This window comes from Otolemur garnettii, unplaced genomic scaffold (genome assembly GCF_000181295.1).
Source record: "Otolemur garnettii isolate 467f Iridium unplaced genomic scaffold, OtoGar3 scaffold00014, whole genome shotgun sequence".
In the NCBI taxonomy this organism is placed as follows: Eukaryota; Metazoa; Chordata; class Mammalia; order Primates; family Galagidae; genus Otolemur; species Otolemur garnettii.
The window spans coordinates 28,785,910-28,805,839 of record NW_003852409.1 but is presented as its reverse complement, the minus strand read 5'-3'; the positions used below and the strand labels follow the sequence as shown (position 1 = coordinate 28,805,839).

Here is a 19,930-nt window from a genome sequence, read left to right as displayed (position 1 = left end):
CAGAATTTATTCTAAATGTTATATTTATCTTCAAAAGGTATGCTACCTTGTCAGTATATAATTATTACTCACATGCATTTTTGGAGTAAAAAAGCACCTATGTTTATGGAGCCTGCAGAAGTCTTGGGGCAGGGGACTAGCACACTAGTTTGCTGAGGGTCACAATCTTTGCTCCCTCTTTTTCTTTCTGAGACAGGATCTTGCCCTGTCTCCTGAACAGAGTGCAGTGGCATCATTGTACATGTAGCTCACTGCAACTTCAAACTACCGGGCTTCAGGGATTTTTCTGCCTCAGTCTCCCAAGTAGCTTGGACTATAGTTGTGTGACACCATGTCCAGGTAATTTTTCTATTTTTTTGTAGACATGAGGTCTCACTTTTGCTTAGGCTGATCAAGAACTCCTGGCCTCAAGTGATCCTCTCACCTTAGCCTCCCAAAGTATTGGGATTATAGGCGTGAGCCACTGCACTGACACTAGGCCTTCTTTCTTTTCAATCCTTTACAAGGCTCAATATGCCCAGCAAGAAAATGCTGATCTAATGGATGATAACCTGCATTTTCTTGTACACTCCATGCTATGCCAGGCCCTATCTGAGGTATTCTACATAGATGATCTCATTAACCCCTCAGCCTCCTGAAGAAATTATCATTATTTTCACTTTCTAGATCAAGAAATGGACAGTCATTAAATAATTTGTTCAAGGTCACACTGCTACCAAATAGTGGTAGAAGGCGTCTGGGTACCTTCTACATTGAATATACAGTCACATAAAGTCTGACTTTTTCAAAATATGTGGTATGAAAGGGCAGCTCCACTGCCTCTGTGGGACACAAGGACCTCAACCAAGTGTTGTGGAAGAATCTGGGGTATCTTTAGGGCAATGGCCTAACTATGTATCTTCAGTAAGAGAGAAGAGAGAAAAGGAAATTATACATACTACATTGTAACTTCTCCCCCTAACCTTCTACCCAGTCACCTGATAGTCCTTTTACCTCCTTGCACTCCTGGGCTCTAAGCTTTGCTGGGGGGAAATCAGAAGCCCAGGCTGGCTATGCCTACTTTTTGACTTACCTCTGGCCAGATAATTCATCCCATACACATTTAATGAGTGCCTGGCAGGCACTGTGTTCCCTCAAGCAATTCCTCTTTCCATTATCTTCAACCTCCCAAATCCAGTCTTACCCCCGCCTTCGTTCTGTCCATGATGGTGTGTTCTCTTATGATAACGACACTCATGAACATTTATACAGGGCTTCTTAAATGCTAAGTACCACTCCATATATACTAACTCATTAAATCTTCATAACAATCCAATGAGGTAGGTTCTACTATTTTCCCTATTTTATGGATTGAGAAAACTGAGGCACAAAGAATTTAAATAACTTGCTCAAAGACAGAGAACAAATAAATGATGGAACAAGTGTTTGAACAGAGGTGGTCTGACTGCAGAACACATGCGCATCTCTTTCACACTCTCCTTTGGGCTTCCCAATTCACACTTAAAAACATGTCTGCTTCATTCCAGTTAAAAATTTGACCTACAAACCCATGTATGACTCATGATCTAAGCATAGTGTTTCTTGCTATAGCCTATATGAGCAGCAAAAGACTGAAAATCCAAATATCTACCACTTAACAAGCTCAGTTAATCAACTATGTACCTCCATATAATGAAACAATATATAGCTACTAATAAGAATGAGATAAGTGATCTGAAACTGAAAATCTTCTAAGATACACTTATTTTTTTAAAGGTGTAGTATCCATACTATGGCTCAGTATGAATATCTGAAAGGAACAGATATATTAAGAAATATTTTAGGCTAGGTGCAGTGGCTCATGCCTGGAATTCTAGCACTTTGGGAGGCCGAGGCAGGAGGATCACTTGAGCTCAAGGAGCTCAAGACCAGCCTGAGTGAGAGCAAGATCCCTCTCTATTAAAAGTAGTTGTGGTGGGCACCTGTAGTCCCAGCTACTGGGGAGGCTGAGGCAGAAGGGTCAATTGCACCTAAGAATTTGAGGTTTCTGTGAGCTAGGCTGACGCCACAGCAGTCTAGCCTGGGCAACACAGTGAGACTCCATCTCAAAAAAAAAAAAAAGCTTTTTATTTTTTTTTAAGAAAGAATACATAAGACACTGTTAATTGCCTTTGGGAAGTCAGACTAAGGGTCTAGAATAGAAGGGAAGACTTCTGAAAGAACTTATGCTTGGTTTCGTTGAGCTCTACTGTAATTTTTATTAATTTCTACACTATCATTACTATTTCTTTCCTTCCACTTTTTTTGGTTTAGTTTACTGTCCTTTAATATCTTGAAACAAATCCTTAGTTCACTGATTTCCATCTTAACACATACATACATAAACACACATATATAAACATATACATTATATACATGTACCCAAACATGCATTTATATATAATATTCTTAAGGTGATACATTTCTAAGCATGGCTTTAGCTACATCCCATGAAGTTTAATGTGCTATATTTTTTTTAAATTTTATTTATTTTGGGTTAACATAAGGGTACATACAATTAGGCCACATTGTCTGTGTTTGTAAGGTATAGTCTCAGTTGTAGTTGAGTCCTTCATCCAGGAAATGTGCCCTATACCCCTACATTGTACCTGATAGGTAGAAGAGTATGTTGTATTTTCATAATCACTCAGTTAAAATATCTTCCAATTTCCACTGTGATTTCCTCATTAACTCGGGGGTTATTAAATATATTGCTTAATTTCCAAACATATAACAATTTTCTAGTTATCTATTTGATTTCTAGTTTAATTCTGCTATAGTCGAAAAACACACTCTATGTTTTAAAATGTTTAAAATTTATTGAGAGGGACTTTAAGGTCCAGAATATTTCAAAATATTCTGCAAGTGTTTAACATAACATGCATTCTATAGTTGGTTAGATCTAGCATTCTATATACGTCCACAGGTCAAGTTTGCTAATTGTGGTATTTAAACCTTTGATATCTATGCTACTCAAAGTCTGAATCCAGAACCATTAGCATCAGCATTAATCTGGAAGCTGCAAATTGTCAGGCCCACTGCAGACCCTTTGATTCAGAATCTCTGGGAATGGGGCCCAGAAATCTGTATTTTAATACATTTCCATATCATTCTTCTGTATGTAAAAGTCTGGGAAGCACTATTCTACGTCCTTCCTGATTTGTGTGTGTGTGTGTGTGCATGCATACTGCTTGTTTAGTTACAGAGAAGTACAAAAATATCCTATAGTGATTTTGGATTTGCTTGTTTTATTTTGAAATTCTGTAAGTTTTTGCTTTATGGGTTTTTTAGAGCTGATGCACATAAATATTGAATTGCTATGTCATCATTATTTAGTGTTCCTCTTTATCTCTGATAAAATTTTTGCCTCAGTATTTGTTAACTGATATTATCAGATCAACATCAATTTTCTTTTTCTTCCTTTTTTCTTTTTGCAGTTTTTTTTGGCTGGGGCTGGGTTTGAACCCACCACCTCCAGCATATGGGGCCAGCGCCCTACCCCTTTGAGCCACAGGTGCCACCCATCAATTTTCTTTTGGTATTGTTTGCATGTTACATTTTTTTCATATTGTTATTCTCATTCTTTCTGTGTCCTTATATTTTAAATGTGTCTCTTAGAAACAAATAATTAAGTTACATTTTTATGTCCTATCTGTTTGCCTAATACACATGAAAATACACAATTCATTTGCTTTAATGTGATTACTAACATATTTAGGTATAAAACTACCATCTTACTATAACCAGCTCTTGAACAAATTTCAATGACCCCTATATGTTCTTTAATAATCCTCTCTCATAAATAACTACTTAACCATTTGAGTTGGCATTTACCCAGAAATGGTACATTTTCTTCAAGACAAAGGAGCTAAGAGTCTGAAGATCCCTGCATAGGCTTCCTGGTGCCAAGATTCATCATCCCACACAACCTGTACCAAGGCATTTAGCCCCTCTTTTAAGAACCTGTGATCTCTTTTAGTGGAGACATGGATTTGAGGCAGTTTCTTAGACAAGATGTCTGTCATATTAAAAAATTCCTTTCTTCCATGGCATACTTCTTGGGGCAGGACACAATTATAAGAGGGACTCTATCTAACAAATGCAACCAACGTAACCTAATTCTTTGTACCCTCAATGAATCCCAAACAATAAAAAGAAATAAAAAATTTAAAAAATTCCTTTCTACTTTGGCAATACTTGTCACAATAATAAGATCTTTGAATGACGAACAATTGGATCTAGACTAAAGACCCTTGTGGTTTTGACAACATTACTAAGTATTTTCTATTTATCCTACTATGTACTTTTTTCTTCTTTTCTTCCCAGATACTTGGGAGGCTGAAGCAAGAGAATTACTTAAGCCTAAGAGTTGGAGGTTGCTGTGAGCTGTGATGCCACATTACTCTTCTGAGGGCAACAAAGTGAGACTCTGTCTCAAAAACAAACAAATAATAATATTATTATAATTTATATACTATATATTATTCTAATTTTTATATTGATTATAATCACAATACACAGAAGAATGTCTATGAGCTGACTACCCAAGGGACTGTAACAAACTGGTCAATATACAGAAGTGGTCAACATAAGGAAGTAGGCCTACCCATACTAATGCATACATGTAGTACATGTCCAGTCTATGAAAATTAGGTCAACTTCAAGAGGTGGTCAATGTAGGGAGGTGGTCAACCATGAAGGTTCTACTGTAATTAGTATATGACATATTGACTATATTTATGATTATAATATTTATATCATTACATTAATTATAATATATGCTGAGTATATGTTATAATATATAATTATAAAAGATATGCTATATAATTATATATATGTGTAATATATATAATCCTCCTTTCCTCATTAGAATCTAAGCTCCATAAGGGCAGAATCTCTGTTGTATTCATGCTTATATATTGCCCCAATGACTCAAAGTCACTGGTTAAATGAATATTGTTGAAAAAATTAATTAGGAGATGCAGAATAGACATTTAAATTGCTCAACCTCATAACTGCAGACCCTCCTCAATCAGGCTCAATTTTGACTTTCCAATGTTATGTTCTGCTATCTAAATCAGGCAGTCAACAAATACTCATTGAGTGTCTATGTGCTGGACACTGTGCTAGCTATTAAGAATATAGTGCAATTCTGACAGCAATTCTGACCAACATGGAGTTTACCACCTACTGGGGAATAGCATTTAACCAATCATTATTTAATTACAATAACGGTAAGTGCTGTTAAGGAATAAAAAGCTAAGAGAATATACAATGGAGGATATGAATTGGAGGTATTAAGGAAAACTTTCCTCAAGAAGTGACATTTGAAGTTTACTTTGAAGTAGTCAAAATTAGTAAGATGTTTACATGTGTTCTTATGGAAATTAACATTAGAAAATATGAGGTAGGCTGAGCATAGTGGCTCATGCCTGTAATCTGAGCACTCCAGGAGGCCAAGGCAGGTGTATCGCTTGAGCTCAGCAGTTCAAGACCAGCCTGAGCAAGAAGAGTGAGATCCCATCTCTCCAAAAAAAAAAAAAAAAAAAAAAGCTGGGCCATGTGGCAAGCACCTGGGATTCCAGCTACTTGGGAGGCTGAGGCAGGAGGATTGCTTGAGCCCCAAGTTTAAGGTTGTTGTGGGCTGTGCAGCCAGTACACTCTAGCCAGGGTGACAGAGTGACACTGACTCAAAAAATAAAGAAAGAAAGAAAATCAAGGCAGGAGAAAGAGCATATAATAATTATTACTACATCTTCCATTAATACTCTATAATAGATACTCTACTACGTAATTTACAAGTATTATCTCACTTAAATTCCCATAATCCTATGGAGTAGACGCTATTTTTATCTAAATTATACCTAGGAGGAAAGGAGGCAGAGTGAAGTACATTGGCTTGCCCAAGGTCACAGAGCTAACAATCTGGAAAGGAACTGAGATTTTAGTCCAGGTTTGCCTGAGTCTTCAGAGGGTACAGCATTAATTCTTATAACATAACCCCCCACATGAGAACACAGGTCCAGCCTTCCCAGACTGTTTTCCTAACATATTTATCTATCTTGTGCTTCTGCAGTTTCCTTTGCTTAGAATATCCTTCCTCCCAGATTTCTTTCTGTCAATGTCTTATCCATCCCTCTCTAGGTTCCACACATTTCATCTTCTTTAGAGGGGTTTTCTGATCCTCTCAGTAGAAAGCAATCCCCTCTTTACACTATATTCTTTACATGGCACCACATGTACCCATGTACTCACTCAGATAGCTTTTATATTCTGTCAGCAACAAGCCTGTCTCCGGCAAGACATTTGATATTTCTAGGGGAGAAGGACCCTGTCTCATTCACCTTTCTTTGCCACAGTGCCACACAAAGTGCCTGGGTACATAGTAAGCACTCAGTACCTGTTGAGTGAATTAGGCAAATTGACAAAAATCCTGATAAATACCTTTGGCTGGATGAAATTAACTTCCTTAAACTGTTTGTGGTTTTTACTCTCAAAACCCATACTTTTTTTTTTTTTTTAAAGTAATGTGCTCTCCACATAGTTCACAGGAGAGTCAGGAAAAGAAAAGAAAAGCCAAAAGAGAAGACTAAGGAAAGGCTCAGAGCACCTCTGAGAAAGGTAGTGGGTGAGAACATCCCACTTCCACAGAGGTGGGAAGTCCAGGGGCTGGAGCTTGAGCCTGTTTTGATGTGGTGTCTCTGCTCTTTGGGATACACTATTTTCTGTTCTTCTCCCTATCTGCGCTCCACCCTGCTGTGGGCCCGGGGAGCAGCCTGTGTTCCTTCAGGCTTCTGGCCAAGAGTAGACACTGGAGGGGATAAAAAGAAAGGAGGAGAGTGTGATTAAGTATTTGCTTCCCTAACTCCCGTGCTACCGTGCTGCCTTCTCCTGGGTCTCTCAGCTGCTTACCTTCTCCATACACCTTCTGGGGTCTGGGTGACCTGTCCTTTATCTCTTTAGGTCAAGGGCGCTAAGAGAACCTATTACTAGCATTATCCTTTGTGGTTTCCCTATACTTGGCCCAATTTTTGTAAATAGTGACTTCAATAAACTCTTCTCAAATTATCCTGACCATGCTGGGACACCACAGGCCTGACACATTGGGGAGCAGCAAGGCAATGGAAAGGGGAGAAGCAGCAATGAGACAGATGGTAATATTCAACTGGAGAGAAGAAGAGAAGGAATAAGTAAAAGAAGGCAAAGGGGACAAAAACTGAAGGGACCACAATTTTGACTATGAGTTCTAGGTATAAGGAAACTCAAACACTAACTCCAAGCTCTCTATCCTTAGTTTGGGTGTCACATCACCGAGTGTTAGAGATTCCCTCAAATAGGTTAATTTGAAAATAAATATAATACCTGACATCACAGGGCAAGCTTTAAGTACCACAGTAATCATGGTGCTGATTTTTTTGTAGGGAGCAATAAATCAGAAGCTGCTCCTGTGTTCTTTAAATCTTGCAGACATTCCTTATCTGTACTTGGTGCCAGAGCATCCTCAAAGCTCCCATCTTTTTACAACCTGCGCCTTTGTTCTTTGCACACTGTTTAACGATGTCCCATTTCCACTAGGCCACATGATTGAAGCTTTAAGAACAGAGGGTCTGTACCTCCTTTCAAGATGGTGTGAAAGAACTGCTTTAACACACAGTTGCCATTTTCCTTCAACTTGTCTCCAGTTTACCAACTGTATACTTCAGTAGAAATCCACTTCTGCCTTTTGTCTACTGCCAAAGTAACTGGAAAAGCCTTTATGGATAGTTGGGAAAGATACTTTAATTTCACAGCCATCTTTTTCTTTTCCAGCTCTAATTATTATTTTAATGGGCTGCTTCTTATTTTAATAGATTTTTTTAATAAGGAATCTTACTTACAAATTTTAATTAGCTTACTGAATTTTCACTGCTTTGGAATAAGTAGTTTAATGAGTAAAGAGATCTCAGACTACTAACTAGCTTAGAGTCTCCAGAGTGGCTTGGGGGAAAATGATGTAGCCCCAGTGATATTAGCCCAGGTCTGTGCCTCACAAACCAGGACTCTGCAGCTGGGTCCTGAGGCTGGATGAATCATACTGCCTTTTTCAGGAAAAAAAGTGAAAATTTGGTTTCTTTTTCTATCAAGAATCTCTGTGTAAGACCTCCTAGTTCCTCGACTCACTCAGGCTGTGACCCTTGTCAAACCACTTAACTTCTTTGAACTTCGGTTTCCTCATCTGTTAAGGGTTTAGAATTAGACTATGTTTTCCACACTGGACTATTACAAAAATGGGTCTTGTGCACCACTTTAGAAGCTCTGAAATGTTAGTTGAATGAATACATGAATCTTAATGTTGTCATTTAATCTCCCTATTACTTCTTTACAGTACATTTCAATTATAGTAGCAACAAATAATAAGTTAACATTTTTCATTCTAAAAACCCCTAGCAGATAAAGTAGGGCCAGAGGTATTCGAATTCAAAATTTGAATCAAGAGAATAGATGTTTTTGTGGCTTAGTAACCTGAATAATCAATACAAATTAACTCTATTCCAAAAAGTAAAAGCATATTAATATTTGATCCATTAATTAAGAATATATGACAATTTTAGTATGATTATCATTGCATATGACATTTGAAATAATTTCTTCTTTTGTGAATTTTTAGGGTGTTATGTAAAAGGGAAACTCCAGCTTAATCAAATCAAGTCTTAAAAAATCAGAAATTTCAAATTCTGAGTTTAGTATGCAATCCTATATTAAGGACATCTAAAAAACATTATCACAAATTAATGTAAGACTAACATAAATGATAAAATTTTCCTACTTGCCTATTTATTTATAGCTATAATATATTGTGAACTTAAAAAACGTAAGAATATGTTAACTTAATATGTCTAAAACCAAACTCCTGATCTTCCTCCCAAAACTTGTTTCTCTCAAATCCTTCCCTATCACACTTAGTGACAACTCAATCCTTCTACTGCTCAGGTCAAAAATGTTAAGAGTCATCCCTGATTTTCTTTCTGGGACATCCTACATCCAACCCATCAGTAAATCCTCTCACTTCACCTTTGTAACATTCCCAGAATCCAGCCACACCTCATTACCTTGCCCACTAATACTCTGATCAAGCCATTGTCCTCCTCGGTCTGGATTACTGCAAATGCACCCTCACTGGTGTGTCTGTTTCCCCTTGCTTCACAAGGCCTATTGTCAATACAGCTGCCGTGGTGGGCCTATAAACCTCGAGTCAGATCATGTCACTCATTTCCCATCTCACTCAGAGCAAAAGCCCAAGTCATTACCATGGCCTAGAAGGCCCGGGCACCATTTGAACCCCAGAGCCCCTGACTTCATCTTCTCCTACTTGTTCAAACATTCAGGCCATTTTTACCTCAGGCTCTCTGCACTTCTGTTCCCTCTGCCTAGAACGTTCTTCACCAATTATCCATATGACTTGCTCATTCATTTCCTTCCATTTTTACTAAAAGACACTTTCTCAGGAGGGACTTTCTTCACCACCATATTAAAAACTGCCTCTCTAACCCCTTGTTATACTTCTCTCCTTAATTTTTCTCCATAGCACCTATCACTTTCTGACTTTTTCTCACTTACTTGTTGTATCTATCTATTTACTCTCAGAAAAATGTAAGCTCCACAAGGGAAAGTTTGTTGTTATATTTTAGTCAAGTAAAAAGTATATATACAAACAAGGGCCATGCATCCTTAGTACAGAGCTTGATGAGTTTTCATAAAATACATATGTCGAGCAAACTACCACACAGATCAAGAAACATTTCTTTCCCACTTAAAAACACAGTTTTCCCAAAGGTAACTACTAATATGAATTATAACACTTAAGGTTAATTTTGCCTATTTTTAAACTTTTTACAAATGGAATCATGCACTAAGTAGCTAGTACCTATCATTTAACATTATGTACTTACATATAGTTCATTCATTTTCATTGTTGAATAATATTCCAAATATAGGTAAATATACCACATTTATTTACCCATTTTCCTATTAATGAACATTTGCATTGTTTCTAGCTTTGGCTATTGTGAACACTGTGGCTAAGGCCATTTCTATACATATCTTTTGGTAAATATACATCTAGTTACACATTTCTATCAGGTAGGAGATATGGCAAGAGTTTGTCTGCTAAGTTCATTGATACCTTTCCACCCCTAACACAGTATCTGACACACAATGAATATTACACAAAATAGTTACTGAACAAGGAATGGAAACAGTCTTTAAAAACTTTTTTTTTTTTTTAGAAACAGAGTCTTACTTTGTCGCCCTTGGTAGAGTGCCATGGCGTCACAGCTCACAGCAACCTCCAGCTCCTGGGCTTGGGTGTTTCTCTTGCTTCAGCCTCCCAAGTAGCTGGGACTATAGGTGCCTGCCACAACGCCAGGCTATTTTTTTGTTGCAGTTTGGCTGAGACTAGGTTTGAACCCACCACCCTCGGTATATTGGGGCTGGCACCCTATGGACTGAGCCACAGGAACCACCCTAAAATTGTTATTTAGATTTAAGAATTGACATAAGACTTCCTTGACTTACAAAAAATTACACATATAGGTTTATAATGCATAATAATTAAATTAACCTCTGTAAATCTGCCATTAGAATTAAGAAGATTATTATGAAACTCCTTAGATATTCCTGCCTGATCTCATCCCACTGGATTCTTTTTTTAATGATTCCTTTTCTTTTCTCTATATTTATGTATGCCCTGACAATATGCTATTTACTTTGCTTGGGTTTGAAGTTGTAAAACTATTATCATATTATGAATGTTCTGCAATTTGCCCTTTTCACTCAACATTATGTTTCTAGGATCAACTAGAAATGATGCATGTACCTACAGATCATTATTTTTTCACTACTGTATTGTGCTCTACTGTGAGATTATATCACAGTGTATTTATCCATTTCTCTAGTCAATAGACAACTGGCCTTTCCCCAATTTTTGCTATTTCAAACAATGTTATTATGCATGCACTTACCTGTGTCTCCTGATATGCAGATAAGAGGTTTTCCAGGGTAATTTCACTTAAATGTACCCTATTTATTCTTTTTTTCTTTTTCTAATGAGACAGAGTCTCACTCTGTTACCCTGGTTAGAGTGCTCTGGCCTCAACCTATCTCACAGCAACTTCAAACTCCTGGGCTCAAGCGATCCTCCTGCCTCTGTCTGAATAGCTGCAACTACAGGAAAATGCCACCATACTCAGCTAGTATTTCTATTTTTAGGAGAGTCTCAGGCTAGTCTCAAACTCCTGAGCTCAAGTGATTCCTCCTTCCTTAGCCTCCCAAAGTGCTAGGATTATAGGCATGACCCACTGTGACCTGTCCCCTATTTATTCTTAATTATTAAGTATTTTAAACACTAGCAGTAAAGAATAAAGCATGGTTTCATATACTGTAAGTCTAGCAAAAACAGTCTTGTTGCAATTGCCTGTTTCCAGTGGGTTTCAATATTCTAAAAGTTACCTTTATATCTAAACAAATTTTAGGTTCTAAATTTAATTGTAGTTTCAGGTATGATTTATATTTTAAACAATGTTTTTCCACTTTTGAAAGCAGTTGACCTGCCTGGAACAGAAATTCTTTGCCTTCACTTTTAACCAACGTAAACAAAGGCCATTAATTTATAAGGATAACAACCAAAGAGGCCGGGCATAGTGACTCACATCTATAATCCCAGCCCTTGGAAGGCTGAGGCAAGTGGATTACCTGAGCTCACAGGTTTGAGACCAGCCTCAGCCAACGCGAAACCCCATCTCTAAAAAATAGCCGGGTGTTGTGGTGGGCACCTATAGTAGAGCTACTCGAGAGACTAAGGCAAGAGAATCACTTAAGCCCAACAGTTTGAGGTTGCTATGAGCTGTGACACCACAGCATTCTACCAAGGGTGACCAAGTGAGACTCCGTCTCAAAAAAAAAAAAAAGGATAATAACCAAAGTCTTTAATAGTTAAAATCATAGTTATTATCTCCACTTCAGAGACGTGAGAAGAGGGATTTGTTGTGTGGAAATTATCTTTTCAGGCAAGAAACAGGTAAAAAGAGGATGAAATTGTCACAATTTAAACTGAGGCTTAAAATAATCACTGAAATTTTGTGAAATTTTGTGTTTGAAAGGTGGACCTGCTGGAAGAAACAAGGTCAAAAAGTTTGTTTTTTAGACAGAGTTATAAACTATGCCTATACTATGTCTAACTTTTTACCATTTTCTTAGAAAGTGCTATAAAAATTTTAAAACCTAACCAAATTATTTATTATTTTTTTTTTTTTTGCAGTTTTTGGCCAGGCTGGGCTTGAACCCACCACCTCCAGCATATGGGGCTGGTGCCCTACTCCTTTGAGCCACAGGTGCTGCCCCCCAAGTTATTTTTATAGAGAAAACAAGTGAAATAAATATAGTAATTAACTATTTTTTAAAAACTCCAAAACTCTCTTGTTCAGAAGCACCAGAATGAAACACTTTAACACTTATTCTACAAGTATGTACTGAGCACATCCTATTCTACACACAAACTACTAAGTATTATGGCTAATGGAGAAACCTCAATTTCACTGTATATATATATATATGTGTGTATATATATATATATATTCTGTATAATTATCTAAAGATATGTATATTATATGAGTGTAAAAAACACCTTAACTTTAACTGAATCCATGAACATTCAAACTCTTACGTCAGGGAGTAGCATGAGAGTCAGACTTGGCATTACCATCAGGTGCTCAGCGTGGGTCTAAACCTTTCCCTAATGTTCATGGAATACACACCCATCATAAAAACCCATTCCAAATGAATACACTTTTAATTTGGTCTCCTAGTCTGACCCAGTATATGGTACTGTTCCATAGTCTTTCAAGTGGCAGTGAGTAGTACCTCTACCCAGATAATATTTTATATAACATATGCCTGTGTACGCTGGTAAATAAATCATTTACATTTCGTTTCAAACTGAGCAAACGAAATCAAGATATACCATTATTTCATAAGAGAATAACAATAAACCTTAAATAAAATCTTAATTATGAATCAAAGTTTGTTCTTGAGGTTCTATGGAAAATAATGCCAAAAGAGGAGTTGGAAATCATCTTATAAACTTAGATCATGGCCAGGAGTGGCGGCTCACACCTGTAAACCTAGCACTCTGGGAGGTCAAGGTGAGTGGATTGCCTGAGCTCACAGGTTTGAAACCAGGATGAGCAAGAGCAGGGCCCCATCTCTAAATATAGCCAGGCATTGTGGTGGATGCCTATAGTTCCAGCTACTTGGGAGGCTGAGGCAAAAAAGAATCACTTGAGCCCAAGAGTTTGAGGTTGCTGTGAGCTATGACCTCACAGTACCTATCAATGGTGAGGAAGTGAGACTCTGTTTCATAAAACAAAACAAAAAAATCCCCTAGATCATATTGCCTCAAATAACAATGACTTAAAATGTTGATATGAGACCCCCACTGATATGTGAAGGGACTCTTTAGAGTCTTGAACTTCAGATGCATAGCAGGAATCTTAATTTAGAACCTACTTTTTAAATACAATGTCATGTAACCCCAGAAACACTGATTATTTCTGTCAAGGGTCAGTTTTTCCTTAAATTCTATCGTAAAAACTCATTAGTAAACTATAACTTTTGTATGCTATAGAGTAATTCTGTTCAAATAAATGTCAATCTATGAATGATAGTGTATTTAAATAAAGTTTTTATTTTAAAGGTAATACCAATAGGCAATATTTATTTTTAAAGAGACACTATTGTTTGTTAAGGTAAGTTGTACCTTACCTCAATTCAAACAGCATTTTATTTGACTAAAACTAATATATTTTTGTTAGAAGATGGCAACTAATTTAGAGCCACAAATTATTATAAATGGATATTTTAAAACCCCCCCCCCAAACTCTGAGAGGTATGAGCTTAATCATATAGCTTAATGGATAACAAGGAAGCAAAGAAATCCTTAGGACTCAAACATTTTTACAACATTTACCAAGAAGGGGCTTGGTGAATTCCTCAAAGCATTCACCAAAGAGTTATATTAAATTTCCTTTTGGCAACAAATAGATTGGTTTCTCACTGGTAGAAGCTTAGGTCAGTCATCTAAATCAGGGAAACCAGACATATATGCCATTTATTGGAGAGTCACATAAGTGTAAACTGTGTCTCTCCCCACAGCATGTTTATGTCCCCTCTATACAAGATTTACACTGGAGGCTGGGGATGCTGGTGATCTTGATTCCTTGCCACTTAGGATTTAAAAAAATTATCTAAGCTTTAAAATCCTGCATAAAAATGTAGACATATCTAGATTTTCCTGATTATTTTTTCTGACAATGGAATATTTGAACATCAAATTTGATGAGACTGCCCTAAAGAAGAAACAGGGTTCTTGTACTTATGGGAAACAAAGAAGACCCGCAGGGCCCTCTCTTACCTGTGACACTGTGATGCTGCATTTCTTGGCCAGCTCCTCTTTGGCTTCTTCACTGGGGTAGGGGTTGCTGAGGTGTGAGTAAAAATATTCATTCAAGATTTCTGTGGCCTGTTTACTGAAATTACGCCTCTTTCGTCTATGACAAGAATGAAAAAAAGAATCAACAGTTACAACCAGCACTAACCAAAGAGGGGTAGACTAGTTAGGGTCATACAGAAAAAGAAACTTCTGCATTTAAACTTTCTTAGGGGTCTAGTTTACTACTGTGGTATTGTAAATTATGTTCTAGGCATCCTCTGAAGTGCTAACCAACTTAATATGTAGGATCACTAAGAAAAATACTAGAATATGAAGCACAATTTCATTCTCTCATGTATTCAACAAACATTTACTGAGGATCTAATGTGTTCTAGATATTTAATGAAAATCCAGTGGGAACAAAACAAAGTCTACCAGAGAGCCTACAGGGAATGGGAGGGCTAAATTAGGACACAGGAGAAAGACAGGAGAAGAAAAACATTAGAAAAGGACCATAGAAACAAATAATTACAAATTATGATGACCATGTCAAATATAACAAAGGAAAGGTATGATATAATGAAAAATGTTTAAGAGGGAAATGCAACAGACTATGAAGTGAGGTAAAATTTCCTAGACTGATATTTATTGGGAGACTCAGAGAATGTGTTAAGAGTTAGACAAAGAGTGGCAGGAAAAAGGATTGGGCAAAGGATACAATTCTGAAACAGAAAAGAGCTTGACAAGTCTAAAGGGCTAGAGGAAGCTGAGTGCAGTAAAATACAGGGAACGTGTGAGATGAGTATGGGAAGATGGGCAGGGGCCAGATTATAATGGCTTGGAGGACTCTGTAAGAATTTTAAGATTTTATTCTAAGTGCAATAAGAAGCTACTAAAGGTTTTCTGGTTCATGTTTTTATAAGATAGTTCTGACTACTGAGAATGTTGGAGGAGGGCATGAAAGTAACTGCAAATACTATTTAAGGAGATGACTGCTCTGGTAAACTGAAAATAGCAGTGACATGGCATAGGGTGAGAGGAATGGAAATAAGATGCAAGCTCTATATTCTATTTGAAAGATAAAAGCAATAGGAGCTGATGATGGACTGGACGGGAAGAGTGGGTAAGGGAGACAAACAAGGAAGGTAAGGGGAAAATACATCAAGAAGGATTTCTGGACTTTTCTGTTTAAGCAACTGCCTAGACTGAGGTATGATTTTCTCCATAAGAGTGGAAGAGGAAAAAATTTTGTTTTTGCTGGGAAAGAGGTGACAGAATATCAAAATATCAAGTATATCCAGTATTTATTAAGAACATATTTCAAGTAGCAAAAATATCATTTATATTACGTTTTGTTATTAAGATTTTAAAGAATTCCAGCCTGAAAATTAGCATTTGTCAGAGTTCATTTTAGATTAGATACTCTAGTAACTGGAAAATACTTCCTTCAGATAAACTTTTTTACTTTCTTCCATATAATCTTAATGATCTTCTCAATTGTGATATCTTAAACTCAGAAAAGACAGAGAGAGTTAGAAGGCAGTTGTAAAGGTACGCATTGAATGAGTCTTCTAGTTAAAATGATGCTACTAAGATGGCAGGTTAATATGTGATCTATGTTTTAACATTACAAGAGAGTCAAGGGAGCAAGAAGTCTAGGTCTGATCAAAACATTTCAGATTTCAATCCTGAAATTTGTTAACTTCAGTAATTTTTTAGAGGGTTAAACCATTGTTTCCTAGGGAATGAAAATGAGATTTAAGATCTATTTGGGGATTAAAATCAACAGGATTTAATGATGAACTGGATGGGGGAAGTGGTAAGGGAAGACAGAGAAGAAGAAAGGAAGAAAAATACACCAAGAATAACAGCAATTAGCATAATGACAGGAGTCAAGCATTGTTTGAAAAGGAGACAAGGCCCTGAGGTGGGGGTACTTTGAGAAGACACACTCTGATGAATAGGTGGGTGGGTAAGTAGAGTGGGAAAAGTCTAGAATAGATATTAAAAGTGTCAAACCTACAGGCATTACCTGGCCCATAGTCATTATTTGTTAAAACCAGACAGTAATGACTTGCTCATAAAATCTAGGTTCCTGACTTCTTAGGAAAATTGGAAAATCAGACACATCAGTCCCACATTCTTAGAAAGCAACTGTATGCTAAAGTTGGCTGTCCCCTTAGATACACACCCATCAACTCTAACCCTCCCTGCCCCTCTTTGCATCCCTGACCTGGACATTCCCCTCAATTCCATCATACATAGGCCTGTGAGTTTGTAACTCCCACTCAAAAACATGAGCCCAGCAGCAGGGACCAGGGTGGATGGGAGTACATGATACAAGAGCATTTCTCTGGGAAGGAAGGAGGAATAAGAAACATCTGTGAGAACCAAGAGAAGTTTGGCTCATATCAATTTTCCCTACGGGTGGTTTTAACAAACATCAAAAAACCCTCAGAAAACGAACAATATCTCACCATACATTCTCGTTGTGTCTAAACTACAGCACTTCTACTAGATGTAAGGAATAGGATCTACACAAATTTATTCCTAAATATTTTCCATTAGTGCATGCTCCAACTTGTCCAATTATGAAGAAAATGTGAGCACGGCCTTACAGAAGCCAGGGTGAGGAAGGGAATCACATATCTGACTGAGCATGTTTGCCTAGAGCAGAGCCACATGCCTTCTGGGTGCAGAGGGCTTGCTGGGAGGCACTACAAGAAGAGAAAGAGCCAAAGCTCAGCATTTGCATGCACTTGAAGGCACAGAAGGTAATCTGGTCTTATACGTTATTTATTTTTTAGAAAAACATCTTGTAGAAAGTGTCCATTAAGCATTTTCCCTTTTCACTCCCCCAGGGTCCACCACACTCTAAATGGCTATGCCTCAGGCCAGTGTGCAGAGGCTCATCAGTCCCAGGGCTGTGGCCCATCAGCATCACAACATTACTAACAGCAATCTCTGCAGGAGAAGGGACTCTGCTCTAAGCTTTTCCACTCTCTCATTCTTGACTGCTCACTGCAGGCTGTTAACATACTTTTTCTTTGTGGATGAAAAAATAAATCATTTAGGTGTATACATTATGAATGCAGTTATGAAAAAATAAGCATGCATGTTGACAAGAACAGGAAAGTATCAGCAGATATAAGGATAGCAATTGTGTTACAAAGGATTCCTTTCTATCAGCTGTACATTTTATTATCTTTGTTACATAATAGTTATTGTTTTTAATTGAGACAGAATCTCACTTTGCCCCCACCCTGCTATAGAGTACCATGGCATCATAGCTCACAGCAACCTCAGACTCTTTGGCTCAAGTGATTCCCTTGCCTCAGCCTCCCGAGTAGCTGGGACTACAGGGGCCTGCCACAACGTCCAGCTATTTTTAGAGATGGGGTCTCGCTCTAGCTCAAGCTTGTCTCCAACTCGTGAGCTCAGACAATCTGCCTACATCAGCTTCCCAGAGTGCTGGGATTACAGGCGTGAGCCACAGTGCTTGGCCCATAATGTTTTTTATTACAATTCTCAAATATGGGGCGGCGCCTATGGCTCAGTGAGTAGGGCGCTGGCCCCATATACTGAGGGTGGGGTTCAAACCCAGCCCTGGCCAAATTGCAACAAAAAAATAGCTGGGCATTGTGGCGGGCACTTATAGTCCCAGCTACTCAGGAGGCTGAGGTAAGAGAATTGCCTAAGCCCAGGAGTTGGAGGTTGCTGTGAGCTATGATGCCACAGTACTCTACCAAGGGCAATAATGTGAGACTCTGTCTCTTTAAAAAAAAAAATCTCAAATCTTACAAATAATTTTAAAACTTTGTTTTATGATGCTACCTCCCTAAATTTGACTTGAACTGTTAGAAAGTATTAGGTGGAAATATTAATCTGGTCAGTCAATAAATTGTTTTTTGTAGCTTATTAGGTGTAAAGTATTTGCTAGAATTGGGAAAATGCAAATATGTTAAGTCTTGGCTGTTGCTTTCAATGACTGTGGCTTACTGGGGGGCGGGGGGTGGGGGGAGAAAAAATGTTCATGATGTGCCGGGTGCAGTGGCTCACGCCTGTAAACCTAGCACTCTGAGAAGCTGAGGCAGGTGGATTGCCCAAGCTTGCAGGTTGGAGACCAGTCTGAGCAAGAGGAGACCACCCCCCCTTCTCTCTAAAAATAGCCAGGAACTATGGTGGGCACCTGTAATCCCAGCTACTGGGGAGGCTAAGGCAAGAGAATCACTTCAGCCCAAGAGTTTGAGGTTGCTGTAAGCGATGATGCCACAGCACTCTACCGAGGACAACAAAGTGAGACTCTACCTCAAAAATAAAAAGAAAGAAATGTTCATGAAAAACTACAAGAGAAGGGACTCTGAAGGAAATCTAGTCTGGAAAATTATATAAATGGAGTGTAAGTGTTCAAGGTAAGGGAGGGCTGGTCCAGTGGAGTAATTAAAGTAGACTTTTTGAAAAGGAAAGATTTAGGCCAGGCTTACAACAATAAGCAAAGTCTCACTAGATCCAAATATTAGCACTGGCTCCATTCTGGGCTTTATTCCAGACACCCTCACAGATGATAACTCATTACTGGTGACCAGCTTAGAGATTGCTGTGGGAGGCATAGGAGTAGGTGACTAGTTGGAAGAAAAGGAATTCTAGGCAGAGGAAATAGATCAGACTAGAAGGTATTTCATTTTTGAAAAAACACAGGAAAGAACATTTAGTGATATGTAAATAAGAGCAAAGAAAATGTTCAAACTGTGATCTAATAATTCCATTTCTGAGAATTAAACATTATTAAACATTAAATAATCCCAAATACTAAAAAGGCTCAATGCATACAGACTTTCACTGAAGTATTAGTTTCAATAAACATCTGTCTAAATAGCCCCCTCTCTCCATTATTTTCTCTCCCCTTGCCTTGCTTTATTTTTCCACATAGCATGTATGTCCTTATTAAATCTCATTACATTATTGAGTAGAATATTGTCCTATATATTTGTTCCCTTGTTTATTGTGTGTTTCTTCAAGTAGAATATCAGTTCAAGTGGGACAAGTATGTCTTATTTACCTCTATAGCCTGAGCACAAATAAATGTGAAAGGATAAGGAAGAATTTATAATGGAAATTAAGGAGAATAACTTAAATGCTCAAAAAATAAAGTAATATTAAACAAATATTATATATCTGCTTGGTAGACTTCAACTATTAAAATGCTTTTTAAAATTTAAAAGAGCTTATACTACATGAAAAATGTTTACATTTTATGGCAAACTTCTTAGAAAGCAAAACAAAGTATGCATATTGAACCATCACAAAAGTATGTCCTTTAAAAAGCCCCCAAACAAACAAAAAGCAGAAGGAAATACACTAGAACATTTGTAGTAACATTTTTTCTTTTTTTTTGAGACAGAGCCTCAACCTGTCCCCCTGGGTAGAGTGCCGTGGCATTACAGCTCA

General features: G+C 37.7%; 1 protein-coding gene across 4 annotated transcripts in view; it reads right to left on the bottom strand.

Moving 5' to 3' along the window:
* PBX3 (PBX homeobox 3) overlaps positions 1-19,930 on the bottom strand; it is a 225,401-nt gene that overhangs the window by 18,984 nt on the left and 186,487 nt on the right. For all 4 annotated transcript variants that reach the window (XM_003785308.2, XM_023510597.1, XM_012802459.1 and 1 more), the window contains exon 5: positions 14,465-14,600. In XM_003785308.2, the coding sequence (XP_003785356.1) occupies positions 14,465-14,600 (136 nt within the window). The remainder of the gene's footprint in view (positions 1-14,464; positions 14,601-19,930) is intronic.